Source organism: Anabrus simplex, chromosome 2 (assembly GCF_040414725.1).
Source record: "Anabrus simplex isolate iqAnaSimp1 chromosome 2, ASM4041472v1, whole genome shotgun sequence".
Taxonomy (NCBI): domain Eukaryota; kingdom Metazoa; phylum Arthropoda; class Insecta; order Orthoptera; family Tettigoniidae; genus Anabrus; species Anabrus simplex.
In genome coordinates, this window is record NC_090266.1 from 1,159,554,029 (window position 1) to 1,159,573,969 (window position 19,941).

At 38.3% G+C, this 19,941-nt stretch overlaps 1 protein-coding gene across 2 annotated transcripts in view; it reads left to right on the forward strand.

The window, feature by feature from the left end:
• Nucleotides 1-11,905, forward strand: part of l(2)k01209 (lethal (2) k01209) — a 331,401-nt gene extending 319,496 nt beyond the window's left edge. For both annotated transcript variants that reach the window (XM_067139775.2, XM_067139777.2), the window contains one exon: nucleotides 11,049-11,905. In XM_067139775.2, coding sequence (XP_066995876.1) covers nucleotides 11,049-11,197 — 149 coding nt within the window. In that variant the 3' untranslated portion in view covers nucleotides 11,198-11,905. The remainder of the gene's footprint in view (nucleotides 1-11,048) is intronic.
• Nucleotides 11,906-19,941: the final 8,036 nt, after the last annotated feature.

Sequence of the window (19,941 nt, forward strand, 5' to 3'; positions counted from 1 at the left end):
CTATGGTGAACTCGGCCCTGCCAAGAGGACTCCTGGTGCTCCTCCGATGCGATATAAAGACCAACTTGAGCAGACCATGAGAAGAGTAGATATAAGCCCAAATACTTGGCTTACTCTCGCATTGGATCGCCCTCACTGGCATGCTACCGTCTCAGCTGCAGTTGCACAGTTTGAGCAGGAACGTTAAAAACAGGAAGAGGAAACTCGCCAGAGAAAGAAGCTACGTCAAACCCTGCCACCTCCCCTACCTTCCATCGGATGCAATAGGCCGAATGTTTTATGGAAGAATTGGTCCGACAAGCCATCAGTGCCACCTTAATCATGTGGACTAAGGATTACGGAACTGCAGGCAAGAAACGAAAACTAGAGATAAGAGTATCGGCCGACGACGACAACAGAGCTAGGTTTCATCACCACTTGCCCTGTATTCCTCTCTACCTTAATTGTAGCAACCTGAGAATCATCATTTACATTTGTAAACATGTAAATATCCTTCTTGTCTCTCCACTTCACAACACACACAATTACATTGATGCTATCTCACCATTCGAAAGTTTTGTGTTTATCAAGTTGTTAGGCATACCTTTACAGTGAGTATTTACTGTGCAATACATACTAAACCCCATACTCTAATTCTTTACACAACAATGTGCTTGTAAACCACCCTTTACCAACTAGCTGAGGGCAGTCGACAAGTTTCATCACTGATAACTGGCTCACCAGATAGGATGGGTCTCCTTATCGTTGGCATTCCTCCCCAGACCCGTGTAAATGAAAATGTTGCAAGCAGTCACACAGAAAAGAAATATCTTGATTACAAAGCAAGACCGTTTCATGGGCATGTGCTCCTTCATCACAGGTTACCTTTGAACAACATAAGAGACTTACCTACACAGATTTTTTTTTTCTGGCATATAAACACTCTCACACAATGTTCTAAGCATGTCTAAAACTAGTCTTATTTTTCTGAAACAATCACTGTCACATCAACAGTGTCACTACTAGGCTGAGTGGCTCAGCTAGTTTTAACCTAAATTTCTGTAACCTCAAAGATTGCTCTTGAATGTTGAAAACCCACTTCAGTGGTTAGTGGTCTGTTACTTCCATGAGATCTCTATCAAAGGGTAGAGAAGGGTCCACCTATTCAATACTATTAGTTTAATATAGTATCCTACATAACTGGAACTAGTTTAGACACCACATTCATTGGGTCATCTTCAGCCATGATCCAATTGGAAAACGCATGCTCTCATACAACCAATAATAAAGAAAACAATCTGGTATGTCTCAATTTAAAATCCAAGTCTAAAACATTGATGAAGTCGACAACACGTCCAAAATTGAAACAAAATGACACATTAAAACTGCTGCAGCTGGTGCCAAACTGTGTCGTCACTCCTACAACAACCAAACGCTTCTGAGTTGATCTGGAAGTTGGCATTCCCCATCTGTATGGTCGAGCCACTTGATTAATAAATTATGTCTTGTTGAATAGTAATATTGGTAATGACTTGTACGTAGCTTGAAGGGGAACATTCATAACTTTAATAAGTATTCCTTTTCATCAGATGTAGTGATCTATTGTTTAATTTGGTTTGAAGTGAATATCTGAAAAGAAAATATTTGAAGTAAATTATTGAGAAAAGAAGGGAAGCTAGAAGATGGAGATTAATGTACGGCTGTATGAGACTCGCCCCTATGTTTCTCGTAAATTGTGTGTACTTGGCACGGACACCAACACCAGATTGACTGTTAAGAGGGAGCAGGAGTATAGCTTATGATGGCAGGGGTTGGAGGAGGGATGTGTGAGGAGGGGCGGGTAGGTAGGGATGAACTGATTGGTGGACTTAACGGGTCTTTCCTTCTGTTTATACTTTGCGTATATAGGAACGTTTGTATCAAACAGAATATTAGGTTTCTCATTTATTTCATTAATATTATGGTGAGGATTAAAGTACTGTTCTAAATGAATGTAACAGTTCTCCAATTTGTTGAGCATGGTTCCCTTCTTATCCACTTTCAGTATGCTTAAATCTTGGTCAATTTATGTAAAATTATGTTTTAAGTCCATCATGTGTTGTGCCATGGCAGAGAAACGATTGTATCTTGAAGCATTGAATGTTCCATGTATCTTATTGAAAAATTACGTCCTGTTTGTTCTCTGTATGTATTTTTACAGCTATTGCAATGTAGTTTGTAGACACCTGATTGAGAAATTTTATTAGTTTGATTGATAGTACATGTATTAAAGAAATTGGACTGATTGAGAAAATTTATTAGTTTGATTGATAGTATGTGTTAAAGAAATTGGAACAATAGTGTTATTATTAGTTTTAAAAGCTATTTGTTGGTTACGTTTCTTGAAGATATTAGTAATTTGTAGTATGTTTATATCATTGAACATGAAGGATGAATACATTTTTTTGCCTATTGATTCTCTGGTTACAGTAGAAATTTGAGGTCTTTTAATTGTGTTCATGATTTTATTGATAAATTGTGCATTATACCCCTTTTGATTTAGCTATTGATCGTATAATATTTAGTTAATTTTGAAGGTCTCTTCTGGATAAGGGGATGGTGAATGCTCTATTTACCATACTATAGTATGCTGCTTTTTTGTGCGATTGGACTATAGTATGCTGCTTTTTTATAGGATTGGGGATGGAGAGAATCATTTTGGATTGTACTGACTCAGTTGGTTTTCTAAAGATACAATAAGATAGCAGGTTGGGATGTTTGTATGTATGTTCAGTCCATCAGCGATGCCGCTGGTGGGATCCTCAACAGCTCTGCCATCAGCCGTCATAGATGGCCTAGGCATCACTGAAGAGGCGTAGTAGGGAAATGAGGAGTGGGGTAGTTTCCCGTTGCTTTCCTCACCGAGCCAGAGTTGCTATTACATATCAGTCTGTCAAGCCCACTGAAATGCATACGCCAACCGACCCTATGAGCAACATTTTCACACCATTCATAGCAGGGACTGGCTGCATAACGATTGGCATTACTAGCATCGCTCATACCTCAGTCACTTTCATATTGTCAAAGCCAAGGATAAGACAGAGACAGATCTATGAAAGTAACACAATTGCTCTAGCCCATACCAGAAGACATAGTGCACTGTAAACACTAGGTCCTGCCATCAAAGGCAGTTGGGATGTTTAGTAATACTTAATTCTAAATAATTTAGATTATGATCAGATTCAGATTCCAGTGTAAAATTGATATGTGGATCTAGGGCATTTAAACTGGATAGAGTATAAGCCGCATATCCAAGGTCTTGATTTAATATAGCCAGATCATCATCAATGTAGCGAGTCCAGTAGCAGATATTATTTAATATTGGTTTGTTAAAGATCTTTGTGTATTCTAAATTATCTAAATAAATTTCTGCCAATATCCCTGAGACTGGATTGGATTTTAAATTGAGACATACCAGATTGTTTTCTTTATTATTGGTTGTATGTGAGCATATGTTTTCCAGTTGGATCGTAGCTGAAGATGACCCGATATATGTGGGGTCAAAACTAGTTCCAGTTATATAGGACACTACATTAAACTAATAGTATTGAATAGATGGACCCTTCTCTACCCTTTTATAGTGATCAATTGTCGATACGGACCATAATGAAATTGATAACTTAAGACTTCAGTGAGATGTCGTCTAAATAAATAGCCTCTTGCTCTGTAGTGCTATAATTTTTTCAGCCTTTCTGAGCATCCTGTTCACATATGCTACGGGAAAATCCTTTCCAACCTATCCTTGAGATAGGATAATACCTAACGCCTCACTGCTTCCATTCACTGTTACGGTATATGACTTTTCAAAGTCCAAGTACTGCAATACCAGCTTTCCTTTGAGCTTTTGCTTTAATACCTGGAATGCATGTTCCTGATTTTCGATCTACACATATTGCGCCTGACTCTTTAGCAGCTCATACAGTGGTTTTGCTATCTTACTGTAGTTCAGAATGAACCTTCGGTAGTATCCAATTAGCCCTAAAAACCCTTTCACTTGTCTCGGATTCATCAGCTGCAGAAAATCTCATACTCTCTGAACCTTTCGTTCATCAGGCTGGACACCATTTTCTGTAATCACGTGTCCCAAAGAAGCCACTTTGGTTCGTAAGGACTCGCATTTGTATGGGCCTATTTCACTTATGGAGTTCTACAGTGTTGCCACATATTAAAGTGGAACGCTGCTAATTTCACAATTGAAAATACCTAAAGAGCTTGAATACTTTCATATTCGCAGTCAGTGAAATTAAATTATGGTTCCACTGTGAAAATTTAATTTTTGAAATAAATAACTGTTTAAAAAATTCAAATTAAGTCTAAACATACAATACAGGCTCGTGGCACTTCAACCATTCAAGTACCATTTGTTGGAATAACTATGTGACCTAGAATACCATTTTTAAAATTCAATTCCAGCAGCTACATACAGTGAATTGAAACACTTATATTTACAACAAAATAACAACAAGAAATGGATACCTTGTTCTCAGGTTTACTTTGAGAAGTCCTTAAAACCCAAACCCCATGGCGCTACAGCCCTTGAAGGGCCTTAGCCTACCAAGCGACTGCTGCTCAGCCCGAAGGCCTGCAGATTACGAGGCGTCGTGTGGTCAGCACGATGAATCCTCTCGGCCGTTATTCTTGGCTTTCTAGAGCGGGACCGCTATCTCACTGTCGGATAGCTCCTCAATTCTAATCACGTAGGCTGAATGGACCTCGAACCAGCCCTCAGGTCCACGTAAGAATCTCTGACCTGGCTGGGAATCGAACCCGGGGCCTCCGGGTAAGAGGCAGGCATGCTACCCCTACACCACAGGGCCGGCTTGAGAAGTCCTTAGCGGTATGAAATACCATAAAACAGTTCTCCACATGTATGGCCACCTTGCATTTATGGCATTCAAAAAACTATTCCTTCTGCAACCCACAGGCAGTGCAGACTTTGCATTTCCTTGGTGGAATTTTTTTCATTGATGGTGGTGGTATTTTGGATGGAAATTGTCCCCACTGCTTCCCCTGAAGTCTTAGTGGTGTTTCCTCTGAGCTTGGACATCCTCTAGTTGTGTAAAAGGGCAACACAACACTTGCCAACAGCTTCTCAGCTACGTTGATTCTGAAGGTTGTAAACACTTCTCGCTTCTTACCAGCATTTAGAAAGTGATGAATAACACTAGCATTCAATAGGGCCATGTCCAACATATAAAAATACAGTTTCTTGTACCCTTTTATATATTTCCTCATCAACAGGAATGATGCCAGCTGCTGATCGTGAGAATCTACCCTACCCATTCCACAATTGTAGTCAGTGACAAGATTGGGGTTTAGCTTCTTTCTACCATCATGCCTTTTCACCTCAACAAAATCTGGCCTATCATGAAGTGTAAAAAGCATACGAACTGCCTTCTTGTCTGCCCACTTCGCTGCTAACACCCCATTACTGGACAAAAATGTAAGCTTGCCCCTTCTCAGTTTTCTGTCACCAAGTTCCTTAGGCAGGAATTTCCTGTTTGGCCTTGCTTTTCCAACTGCGTCTCGTTATCCAGCAGATGTTTAAAAAGTGTGGGAGAACTGTACCAGTTGTCCATGTACAGAATTCTCCGACTACCTAGAAGTTTTCTGCACATTTCCATTGCTATTTTCTCACTTACAAGAAATTGGGACTTAGTTCCAGGCACATCAACATCACTAACCTTCCCAGTATAAACCTTGAATCCAGCAGTAACCATTGTTTGATGAACAAACCTTGTAGATTTTTATGCCAAATCTCTCTCTCTTTGATGGATTGTATTGTATGTAAGATCATCTACCTTCGAAGTTCATCAAACTCTCATCGATGCAAACTTTTTCACTGGGCATGTACATTCTCTGAAACCTCTCTAAAAGTAATTCCATTACAGGTCTAATTTTCCTGAGTTAATCACCCTCTGTACTAGGAGAATCAGTGGAGAAGTGGAGGAATTTATTGATGGATTTGTATCTCCTGAATAGCATAGTTTCCCCAAATATGGGGGTCTCTGTTACCCTGCACTTGGGCCAGTTATCCTGTAATGAAGGCTTCCTGTTCTGAGATGGCAAAATATAAAGGACAAGATGTGCTTTCATTTCATCAGCACAGGAAACCAGTGCTTCTCTTCATAAGAATTATTCAGTCCCGCATCCTCGGCAGTAGATTCTAAAAGTAAATTAGCATAAGCATTGGTTTCCTTGGTTACTTGCTTCCAAAACTGTTCAGTCAGGAATACATTCACTACTTCTAATTCGCTCGGAGCTTCCCCTAACTGTCTCTGAATTACAGCATAAATTTCACCAATAACACTGCAAATATTATTCTGTGGAGAATTACTTACATGCGCCCATTGCCACTTATTTTCGTCCGAAATACAACCAGAAGCAACTGGAGACACATTATCAGCAAGCCTGACATTCAATGAATGGTATTCTTGCTGGTAAGAGTATTTTGTTCATTGTCATTGACAAAGTCATCACTGTCACACGAATTACTGTCATTTCCAACCCAGTCTTCATCACTTACGTCGAGTTCTATGTCACTTTCTTCTAAAAATTTGAGTATCTCTTTTTCCTTGTTTTGCTTTGAAGCTGCCATCTTGATACACATGCATCAAAGCAACGGATGCTTAGTTATGAGATATTCAACTCGCTCGCATTATTTTCACAACGAATATTCCAAGGAAATTGTGTATGTCAAATGTTCTGTCATCCATGGAGAAGCTCTCGCGGTAATACGAAGTTGATAAACAAAAGACAACAGTCAAGACAGCGTTCATAAACACGCGCGGTACCAGGACAGATCTCTGTTAGTACGGGAAGACATGACATAGCTTGGACGGAGAGATCCGTCTTTGTACGGGAATGGTTTAAAGTTTTAAATGACATGCTGGTAAAATTGATAGCATAGGATTCAATTTTGATACCTCGAACTGAGAAATATTGATAATCAGTGCATTGATAACAATAGTTTCTATGCAGTCAATGAGTGGATGTTGTTCTGTGACAGAATGTGGTTTCCATTACCAAATTTGTCCAAAATCACAAAGCGAATGGTGAAAGGCATCGAAGTTCACAAAAAAGATAACGATGTAAAAGACATAAGAATATGTAAAAAGAAAAGAAAAAAAATTTAAAATGACTAAACTCTACAATATGTGAAATGTTTGCAAATCATGGAATAAACATCAGAAAGCACTTAGTATATTGCAGCTACTTTACAGTTTATAAGAATTCATGAAGAAGCCATTCACAAAAATATGGGGTCCCTAACACTCAGTGGGGGTGGAATTGATAGCGGTTCAGGCATCATAGTAACGTTGAAGCAAACATGCAGTTATAGACAAACATAATGTGTATTAATGAAGGGATCGTGTTGTTTTTGCAGATTATAAGCGCAACATACCTTTTATGGAAGACCGAGTCACATCCCAATAACTTTAAAGATCCATAAAACCGTAAAGTTTTTACAGTTCACTAAATTGAAAGGGACTTTTTACCTTGACATATAGGGTGGGGAGTTAGGGATTGGAATTACTTACCAAGGGAGATGATCAATAAATTTCCAGTTTCTTTGAAATCATTTAAGAAAAGGCTAAGAAAACAACAGATAGGGAATCCGCCACCTGGGCGACTGCCCTAAATGCAGATCAGGATTGATTGATTGATTGATTGATTGATTGATTGATTGATTGATTGATTGATTGATTGATTGATTGATTGATTGATTGATTGATATGCTGATCTTATTAAAAGCAAATCTAATCAGAAACTAATGTGTATTCAAGCATGAATCTTATGTTCACTGTTGGATGTACTACTCTCCCTGGTTAAATATAAGACCAGAAAGAAAGATATGGCAACATGGGCTGTTTCTAGATAAAACAAGCCCTGCTAAGAGAGAAGTACTTGGCAGCCAACTGATCTCAAATTAAGGTTCTTAACGCTCAAATCAGTAATCGATATATTGTAACCGGTGCATCACACATTTGCTGTACCTGTTGTACGTGACTCTGACATGTATTACTCAAAGAATATGCACATATAATACACCAAAACATTCATAATGAACTGAATTATTGAGAAATGGTTTTCATTTGCCCTCAATTTCATATTTTACATTCCATCCCTTTATATGCACAGTACTTTTTTCAAATTACGTTGCACTTACACATCAAATAAAAAAGAATAATCAGTTTTTCTGAAACTTTTAAAAATGTAAATTTTGTAGATAAATTAATTTTTATATGCATGCAAATTTTGAGTGGATAGTGCTAATACTTCACTAACATCCACTAAAAGTATAATGACAGCAATGTTAGGATACATGCATTTGTAGCCTACAGTAGTGCAGTTCTGCTGTCAGCGTAGTTTATTAAGTCCATCGATTCAACCAAAACAACGTGTCATCTAGATCAGATGCGTCACTTCAATTTAGAGATGCCGTTAATTCCATCACAATATCTTCATAATTTAATTCAGAAAATTTTGCCATCATGAGTGAATAACCAATCTGTTCGAGATCTGTCCTTCATTTACACGGTAACGCACTCTTAACTGCTAGCATCACTTCATCCCCCAGAGCAGCACGATCTCGGAAAAATATGCTGTGATTGGCACCGAGTGGTAGTTCACTGTCGCTAGCCCATGAAAGCCTTGGTTCAGTCAGGCCAATCACATAGACTTAACAGTAAACAAGGAAGGCAAATCACAACAAGAACACTTGGTTCAAAGCTAATATGAATTATGACCTTCATTTATTCCAAATATATCACATGTAATTGGATGTATTTAGTACCAAAACATTCCACATTGCAAAAAGAAAACATGCCTGATGGATGCTGCCATCTAACAGACGAATTCACTACTTCCAGCAGCATTTGCCGTTAAAGTAGACCTGACGATATATCGATAGCAGCTGATGAGGTAGCGCACACCTGTCGGATCTGTCGTCTCCTACTGGTTCAAGGGTTTATTATTCCTGTACCGAGTATAACATTCTCCCCAGCTAGAGCCCACGTAAGTTTCATGAATGAAAATGAACAATTTTCTGTTGTTACAACATGCCTCCCTTGTGAGCTTTGCTAGCCGGGAACATTCCAAGGAAGTATCTTTTTAGCTTTCACTTTTGTGAATGCAGCACCTTATATACCATAAAACACTGTATTCCTTTTAATACACAATTCAGAAAGTTAGGGGAACATGATTTTGAACGTATCCCATGCTCCACAAAACAATACCTCACACCCAGGTATATTACCAGTTAAACCTTTATTCTTTACAGTTGAAGTATACAAAAGAACATCGATGGATTCATGTTCATTTTCAGAACACAAAAGGAAATGTCAAAATAGGGGTGAAAACAAAGTGATAACAGTCCTCCAGGGTAGATTTTTATCACAGACAGAGGTCACGTTGCGGTATCGGGTCCCATTCTTCACCGACAGCCTGTTCGAGGTCTTGGATAGTCTGTGGTGGAACAGGACACTCACAACACTTCTGTCAAGCCTATCCCACACATGAAGGATGGGATTAAGGACTCACTGCTGGCCATTCCATCTCTTGAATGTCCAGTTCTCGCAAGACAGCTCTGGTGATGCGTGCTACATGAGCCCTGGCAGTGTCGTGCATGAGTATGAATTCAGGGGCAGCACCATGCGCAGCAACCAACACATGCTGTAGCAGTATCTGCTCGATGTACCCCGCAGTGGTAAGATTACCATGTACGACAGGATCCGTACGGCCATCAATACTGATGCCACCCCACACCATCGCAGAACCTTACCCGAATCGGTCGCCTTCCTGGACAACATTTGCCATGTACTGCTCACCACAGCATCTCCATACACGTTGATGTCCATCAAGCTGTGTGAGGGGAAATCTGGACTCGTCTGTGAACAACACAGGTCTCCATTGGCAAAGTTGCCAGTTGACATGGGTATGGGCAACCAGAAGGCGAGCTGCGCAATGTTTCTGCGTTAAACGGGGCACTCGAACTGGCCGTCTGGGTCGTAAGGACAGTTCTCTTAACCTGTTCCTTACTGTCTGATCAGACACTGTGACTCCATTGACCTTCCTGAGGTCTTGTTGCAGTTCTCTGGCAGTTGCAGAACAACGCCACAACACACAGATGGTCAGATATTGGTCATCGTATGGGATTGTCATGCGTCCACGACCTTGTCCAACCCTCCTTGTGAACTGGCCTGTCTCATTGTAGTGATTTCACAAGCGTTGAATAACTGATGGAGACATTGAGATCCACAGCAACACTACGAAAAGTCCATCCTTCCTGGATCAAAGTGATGGCCCTTGCGACTTGAACCTCATTAAGATGTCTCATGGGATGTGCCGGTTTACGTACAACGTGCTCAAATGACCGCAGTGTTCTGTGTACCTCACGACGACACATGGACGCACCACTATTCACTTTGTTTTGAGGGGTCACCTGACAGTTTAATGCATGGCTACACCTACAGATGGAGTATAACTTTTATTTGACATACCCTCAGTAGCTAAGTTCTCAAGGTATGCTGTACGACCATTGGAACCCCATCTACGAAATTAACGTTCACATACCAGATGTTACAAAATATGTTCCCCTAATTGTTTTGAACTGTGTAGTAAATACCTGCTGAATATAAAATCAAAATATCCTGGTGCATTTTATTCTTTATTGAACAAGGATATAGTTATTTTTCTGGTTTGTTTTCATTTTTTACTTTCCTTGTTGACAAATCTTGCTCTTGCTCATTCTATCTCTTTACACATTTCTATTAGATAGGCTTCTTCCATTACTTCCTGTCCTATCACATAGTGTATTCTTTTTACTTTCAATCTTTACTTTATCTTCTTCACTTAAAAATCCTTCTGTAGTCTAGTTGGTGTGTGTATTGCACACTCATTAGGTAGGCCTTTTTTGTGACTTTCCCACCTACTATGCAATATTTTTTATGTTTACCCATTATCCAAATGATCATGCCTCTTATTTCTCTGTATCGTAGCCATTTCTGATTTTATGGTTCCTTTTGCAGGTGTACACTCAATAGCATATGCTTTTCCTGGTGTCAGGATAGTGACGACTGCACTTGATCCAGAGATCAATGAAAAATTTTATGTTCTTCCTGGAATTGGTAATTTTGGAGATCGCTATTTTGGAACAGAGCCATCAGAAGAAAATTAGTTTGTTGTAAGTACGCTAGACAAGTCCAAAAGTCGTCCTGATGTACCTGTTACTAGTGCTTAAGACAGAATCTGTGATGCCAACTACACCATAATTATGGTATGCATATCATAATTTACCATGTACCATAATACTCCTTTTATGGAGAAAAAAATACTATAATTGCATACTAGTATAACATTTTATTATTTTAACTGTTATGGTATATTTTGGTCTGTATTGACTTTCATTTAATAACACTGAGAAATCTCTGGCAATGTATCCGCCTTGTCAGTACTATAAAAAGAACTATTTAATCCTTAATTAATTACTCTGTCCTACATGTTTCAAGAACTGCATTCGTTCTCTTCATCACCAACCAGAAATTCACCAAATAATCTGCAGATTTATTCAATTTCATACTAACAATGTACTATCAAATAAGTTATAAATTAAAAACACATGAATTGTCAATCTGAATAAAATCTTTGATATTACATAAATCTCAAATTATTCTGAATACTCTGAATACTCGGATGGTGTAGTGCGCTGAGAGCGACGAAGCGTTCGGTGATAGACGGTTTGTTCCTCAGTGAAATAGATAAGCACAAGACGACAACATAATAATGGAGCAACCTGTTTCGAAGAAAGCAAACACTTCCGAAAGTCCATTTCGATCGAATTGGGAACTTTCGTATTTGTTTTTATCAGTCGTGATGATAATGCTAAATGCTTAATCTGAGGGACAATAATTACATGATCATCAAAATGATCTATTTTTCAATACAAGTACTTTGTTAAAATTCTACCAGAATTTGTTGAAAGATTTTTCTAAGCTGCTTGGAGAAGCAGCTAAGATTATTTCTACAAGGTATGTTTAGTTCCACATGCATATGTGAAAGGTTAGGGTGTTTTTTTTTTTTTTTTTACTTGTACGAAAAACTCGATTGTGTGCTAGTATTTCTGATCGTAATTTAAAGAACGCTCTCAGAATTGCTGTCAGCCAATCCCTTGTTCCAGATATTACTGGTATAATTGCAAAGAAAAAGGAAAAGAAGAGTCAGAGAAGATAAGTTGTCCGCTCAAACCAAATTGAAGGAAGAGATTTTCAACACCGGTAACCTTGTCCCATACAACTGAGTGTCTCTGCTCACCGCTCATAAACATCTCGCAGTGAGGGGAGAAACAGAGGGGAAGGTGGAAACAGGCCGAACAGGTGAGACAGATGTAGGGAAATCGGAGTGGGGGTTTGCACTCCGGTCAACCTAGTGAAGTCGTCTCTTGCACCTTGCAGTGCACTGGCGCATGCACCCTGAGAGGCTCTGGTCTAGGCTATAAATAATTTTATTCACGCTGAGGGAAATGTGAGTTTAGGGGAAAGCCTAAAATTTCATTCTGAAATATTTATGTTATTAGTGGTCCTATGGATAAATACGACATAACTAAAGTTATATAGAATTACATTTCTGATCATTTATGTCTTATATATTTTTACTGTACTGACTGTGATAGCAGAGATATTCACCAATTTGGATTTTTGTTGCCAAGTCCATATCAACGCCAAGCCACGAGAAAATTGGTTAACAGAATTTAATGGAAATATGTATGCAAAGTCGGCAATCACCCCAGATGAAATGTTAGTTTAGGGGAAGGCGTTTTTAAATACCTATGTTATTGGTCCTATCGAAAAGTTACAAAAGTTATGGAGAATACAATTTCCGATCATTTATGTCTTATTCAGTTTTACCATACTGACTATGATAAAAGTTGTGGTGGGGATTATTGTTTTAACAAGAAGCACAACTAGGCAGCCACCCTCTATATAATAGTAATCAGAAAGGTCAGACACTTTGAGAAATGAAAGAATTGGCCGAATAAAGACAGGACTATGAAGGGAGTAAAAATGAAATACTCCCTTGGCCTCCGTACGTAATATTGTTGGGGTCAGAAAAGAACAAGAGTTGACCAAGTGAGGTCGGATAGGATAAAGAAAGTGAGGAGCGTAGCACAAGTAAGTGGAAGTAATGCCAGGACTCAGCTAAGGGCCTTGTGGTTACCAATCCACGCTCCCAACTTGAGAACCCCTGAGGCTCTTTTTAGTAGTATCTTATGACAGGCAGAGGATACTGTGGGTGTTATTCTACCACCCCCACCCACAGGGGCTATGATAAGTGAATTCATTAATTTAGATGAATTTAGACTTTTGTTGCTTAGTCCATATCACTCCCGAGCATTGCTGACCTGGAAATATTGTTCAGTCATGTTAACTGTCTGTGTTTTTGTCATGATAGCCTTAAGGTGTAAAAAAAACACATGGTCATTGGTCCATATCTACAAGGAAAGTTTTGAAGATGATTATTAAAAAAATGAGAAAAATCATAAAGGAACGCTCGCTTGAAGAATAAGACAAGAGGGAGTCGTGGAAGAAAGGAGGCTTTTTTAATACTTGTCAACCAGAACTGTTTCAACAAATATACAGCAAGTATACAAGAAGCTGAACACGTAATGGAAAGCTTAATCACAACTCTGCTTGAAAGTTGTTAACAATTTTGGGAGGTACTTCAACAGACAAGGAGTACAGAAGGAGCTGCTGCAATATAGATTTTAACCCTTTATAGTTCGGTGGCATATACATTGACGACTTGATGAAGGGGTCAAAATAAAATGTATGTTGCATTACAAATCGACTTTGTCAACCAAAATTCTCATAGATGCTTGGTGATCAATTTCCATGCCACTCTGTTTAAGTAGAGTTGGTCACACTGCACCAAACTTCGATATTTTGAAAAGTGGCATGCGTATTTATCACCATCCGTCCGTGCATTGATTGATCTAAACAGCCGTGTTGTTGCCAAGAACTTTGGGGATATTTGAGTTTTCAGGAAAGTCTGCCGATATTTTGCAGTTCAAGACACATATTTATACAATAATGCAATTATATTTCCATATATTTTTATATATAGTCTTCATACTGGTCTTACAAACAATAACTAAGTTGTATATAATTCAATTGTGCCTGAAAATGCAGGATGTAAGCCCTTCGGGTTTTATTTTATTTTTTCTATTCTTTCATTATTTCATACATAATGTTCCTAATCTATAGAAGAATGATGTCAGTTCAGTATTCAATACAGTATACAGTTGTGTTGCAGGATGAAGCGCATTCATAATTTTTGTAAAAAAAAAAAAAAAAAATATCAGTGCATCTCTAACCTCACTTTAGGCCATATTCAATCTTGAGAGCAGGTGCATCTTGTCGCACTATTACAAGCTGTAGCTGCTTTTTATAGTACAAGACCCATTTCATATCACAAAATTAATGTAAAATAAATAATTTTGATCCACTCAGATGCTATTCCCTATAACTTTTGTATTATTATTATTATTATTATTATTATTATTATTATTATTATTATTATTATTATTATTATTATTATTATTACATAGGTGCCATGAATCTAGCCAAAATAAGCAATGCTGAGGTGATGCAGCTGTTAGAGACCATTAGTGATGATATGGTTGCTGATTCAGATATAGGTGGTGACTCTGATGCAGAAGACTGCTTACCACCTCGGTGCAACTCTTCAACCAACAGTAGAAATGGTAGTATGGACGTCGATGAAGAAAGTGATAGTGACAGCTCAGTAGGTGATTCGGACTTTGTACCAACTGGTGATAATATACAAAACATTTCTAGCACTGATTCAGATTCAGATCAGGTTGATGTGAACCAATCTTCAAAATTAGGTCAGACTGCTTAATGCCCCTCCTCGTTTTCATTTTTCCAAAACAGCCCTACCACTACCTACTTTTTCTTCTTTCAATTTCTCCCAGCTTACTGGTCCAAAAATTGTTATGAATAAAAGTAGTCCTCCTTCTGTTCTAGTTACGATGCCAGCTGTCAGGAATGTATCAGTGATTGTGACTCAATCAAATTTATATGCTAACCAGAAAGAATGAATTTGGACCTATAATACGATGAGTTCAAGGCTTTCTTGGGCATACTGGTAATAATGGGGTTCCATAGCCTTCCTTCGTTTCGACTGTACTGATTATCTAATAAGAATGTTTATGTTCCTAGGGTTGCTGGGATTGTCCTTGAAAAGATTTACTTCTATTTTACGGTACCTTCATCTCAATGATAATTCCTCAATGCCTGCCAGAGGTGACCCTTCTTATGAATGCCTCTACAAAATTTGCCCCTTGCTCAAACACCTAAATGAAGTCTTACCTTTCTCTCCTGCAGTAGATGAAAGTATGGTCGCTTTCAAGGGCCGTTCATCAGTGAAACAATACATGCCAATGAAGCCAATTATGTGATTTTTATTTGCATAAAAAAAGTGGCATATATATTTGCCACTGCACACTTATGTTCTTCATTTACCCTAACTGTTCAGTAGCATCAATATTTTCTTCCCCCTATCACCAGTCTGAATCCAAAAATGATACCAAAAACTATGGAAATTTGTTAACTTGGTACTATCTGAACACATTTGAACTATATCTGGCGAGTCAAACTTGTCCTCGGACACTCCCGGCACTAAAGGCCATACGCCATTTTATTTTTTCAGGGTTTTAAGTTGTACATTTTTGATGCAAACATGGTTTTTAGAGACATTGTGTAAAGTATCCTGAATACTTGGAGATGTTTATGTAATTTCAAAGATGTAATTGAATCAAGTCCACAGATTATTTGGTGAATTTTGGGTTGATGAAGAGAATGAATGTTCTTCTCAAAACATGTATGACAGATTAATTAAGAAGGATGCAGTATACGCTATGTGGCAGACGTTATTGGCATGTCTTGTTCTAACATGTACAGAACTGTTCAAAGGAAGAAAGAGGACAATATCTATGCAAGGAAGCCCAGTTCTGGTCGTAGGAGAAGCACTACTGAGGGTGATGATCTCCCTCTCTCATAACGAATGTTATTCATGATTGACACAAAACAGCTGTGGAGGCCAGAAATCGTTTGCAGCTAGTATGGGACACAAATATCAGTAAAAGAACTGTAAGGAGGAGTTTGTATGCAAAGGATTTACAGACCAAGAGGCCTGTCACAGGACCTCTGCTTACATGTGAGCACTGTGCCTCTCAGATGTATTTGCCAATGCCCATCGAAACTGAACTGTGGAACGTTGGAATACATTACTGTTTGCAGATGAACGATTCTGTTTGTGGGCTCCGGGTGGAAAGGAAAGAGTTTGGAGAAGGCTCAGGGGGAACGTTATTCTCCCTGTACATTCTCCGTAATGGCACTGTTCAGTGGAGGTTCTGTCATGGTCTTGGCTGGAATTACTAATGGAGCTTGTGTTCATCGAGAATGGGAATCTGACAATCCACTGATTCATCGAGGAGATTGTAGTGGATCGAATTGGAAATTAGCACATGGTGCGGTTTGCTTGTTGTTCCAACCTAAATGCGATACAGCACGTTTGGGGTATTCTTTGGAGATGTGCTAGGAATCGTTCCCATGACGCTCTGGCTCAACTTCAAGCTGCACTCCAGGTAGAATGGGTGTCGCATCGAGAGAACATTCAAGATTGCATTCTGAGCATGCCTGATCAAATCACAGCTACAACTACGGCTAGAGGTGATAATACCAGTTATTGAAGGAATGGAAATGTGTGTTGCTAACAAGTGGACAAAATGGACTACCAATACAACAGTGCAGAACTCCACGTTTCGACCTTTCCAATTTTGTGTTGTTGCACTGTTGTAATTGTCATGATCACATTCATTAAGCAACAAACACTAATGAATGTTTCTCAATTACAGTATTGAGCTGAACATTTTTGGAAGGGCTAATTCATTTCAGATACATTGCCATATTGTTATGTAATAATATCTGAATTTGACAAGGTTTCAAATGGACTAATATTATATTTTGTTTGAAATACGTAATGTGTATTTCATTTTTATCATACCAAAACACTATAATTTAGAAGTGTTGGTACCATAATGTGTGGCTGACAAGTTGGCATCACTGGTCAGAATCAAAGTTTTGAGCTTTACTTTCAAGGTTATGGAAGTACAGTATGTAGCTAAATAAGTGTGGAAATTTTTAAATACTGAATTTTATATCAGTGTCATTTCTTTGTTCTGATGACACATTAGTTAATCTGAGGATGTGAAATAATATACCTTTTTGTCTTTTCAAGGGTAAACTGTAGAAGAATGAATGAAAGAAAATGCTTATGTATATAGTAGTGTTTGTTGCTTAATGAAAACAAATGACCATATGTACTCATGTATACCTTGCTCTTTTCCTCCAAAAATTATACTTTAAAATTCATTGTACAAAATATACCTAGTGGGGGAATCATGAAATCAAATTTGATTAAAAGCTACATACTTTTTGGAGTAATATAGTATCACGCTTCAGTATAATGTACTACATTTTATTAACTTCTGTAACATGTTATTAAATATTTGCAAATGTACAAACTCAGTTACTTAACATCTTGGCCCATGGCGCAATTACATGTTTCTCCACTAATTCAACTACTCTTGCTGTAAAACCTGAATGCTGTTCCATAATTTACTGACTAGCTAAGTCTCACTGAAGAGCAAATTATTATGAAGAAAATACAGTGTACTCCATCTTACACCTTACGTCTAACACATATTGTGTTATGCTGATATTGCAGACAGTCTGAAGTGTGACATTCCATCTAGTTCATTAGACCAGGGAATACCCTATAAACATGCTGTACTCTAAATACCTGCCTGTCATCCATCTAAATGAGGAGAGACTGTTAGATTTTAAACTGTGCGCAAGCATAAATACCATTCCATCTAGCTCATTGATCAGGAAGTACCCAAATATCATGCAATATTAAAAGCTCCTACCTGCCTTTCATACAAACAAGGGAAGACTGCTTAGAACTGCATTCAAGCTTGCATGCCACAGGGTATATTACTGTCTCATTTATGTTGACACCTGAAGACCAACCTATGTAAGATATATATGCCGGGGTTATTTTTCTCCCTTAATTTTATAATTAAAATTAGAGTGCATGATATACGTAATGGTGAGATATACACGAGTAAATACGGTATTTTAATAATGGGTACTTATATTTTTAAATGCCTGGCTCCTGGAATAGGAGGTTTTTTTATTTCTTTTTATTATTATTAATTATAGTGTCACCCTTCTCTTATGGCTCCCATGATAGCCTGGTGTTATTGTCATTGGCTTCCTACCAAGGTGGTCTTGGCTCAGCCATTGCATGCAGTTTTCAAAATGAAAAGTCACATCCCTGTGATTCGGATTTCACATAAAACTGGAGTCCCTGTGATTATGATCACAATATCAGCTGTCATGAAAATCAACAATCATTTTTTTTTTTAGAAGATAGTAAGTGTTAACTTTATAATGTATTTCACTATCCAAAGCTAACAGGCGTCTAGTGAGTAATACAATCCAAATGCATAATAGCACTTTAGATCTGTGGTTGGTACGTTGAACATGATTTTGGTTTTCTAGAAGCCTAGATGAAAGTAATTTTTAAAATGAAGCTTTAAAAGCATAATAATTATTGGAAAGTCAGCTGCATGTTTAATTGTTAGTCTAACATGTTGTTTATATTTGTTATAACCGAGAATAAACATTTTCAGCAACATTGACCTGTCTGATTAATGCTTTTCTTAAAGAAAATAAAGCTACTGTTTGTAGTGTACTGTATTTTGAAAAGAAGTCCATTGTTCAAAAGCATGAGGAAAGCTGTAAAAATAGTTCTCGGAAACAGAACGATAAACATAGTGCCGTTTCAGATTATCCTAACAACATACGTATCCAGTGTGACCGATTTATGGATAAACTGAAAATGCAGGGAAACTGAAACGTAAAATATAGCAGAAATGCGCTGTTTTTTCCGTCAAAATATAAGCTTGCCATGTTAGATGGGACCCAAACAGAACAGTAGTGCAGGCACGACACGGGTTATGCCTGGCAAGTAGTAGCTGGAGAGCACAGGCAGTAGTGAAAGAGAAAGAGAATGAAAAGGATGGGCATACCTCCGCAAACCACCCAGAGATGGCAGTGCATGTTACTTTGGCAAGATGTATCCAATTTTACCAATGTAGCAACTTTTGTACTAGATATGGCAAATTCGTAAGATGTAAAGAACGTTCAGGAATAACAGACTCATCATGGGGCCTACACGTCATTCACGGTGCGTTCCAGGTAGCGTTTAGGAAATTATGCTGATATTGCACTTCATGTCACTTCTGGTGTTGTATACATCAGTGGTGGGTGTAAATGGGGAAGGGAGAGTTAATGGCAAGTGTTCACAATTCTACAGATGTGGTGGCGATTATTGTTTGAAGAGGAAGTACAACTAAGCAACCATCCTCTCTTAATACTAATCAGAGGGAAAATTTGGAAGGGGTTTGATACTTATCTATTGTTGATGTTTCAAAGATATGTTGATAAATTTTCTGCCATAGTTCTAAAAATCTTTTATGAGAATACACACGTTAGTAAAAATGTCTTAACTGGCGGGGGAGGCTTTGTTTAGCAGTGTGGCTTGGCTGCTGGATTTTCACCCAGGCAGCCCATTGGCCCTTTTGCCTGAAAATTCTCACGACACGTGGAAGAACATCCGACCTTAACCTCCTGCCCAAAACCCGAAATGAGCCAGGGTCATTCCTGTGGACTAAAATATAACTGGAATAAGCTGAAAGTTGGATGTTTTAACTTCAAAGTATCCATCTTAACTCCCGATTTTATGTGGTATCCAGTTCATGGGAAGGACTCTTAA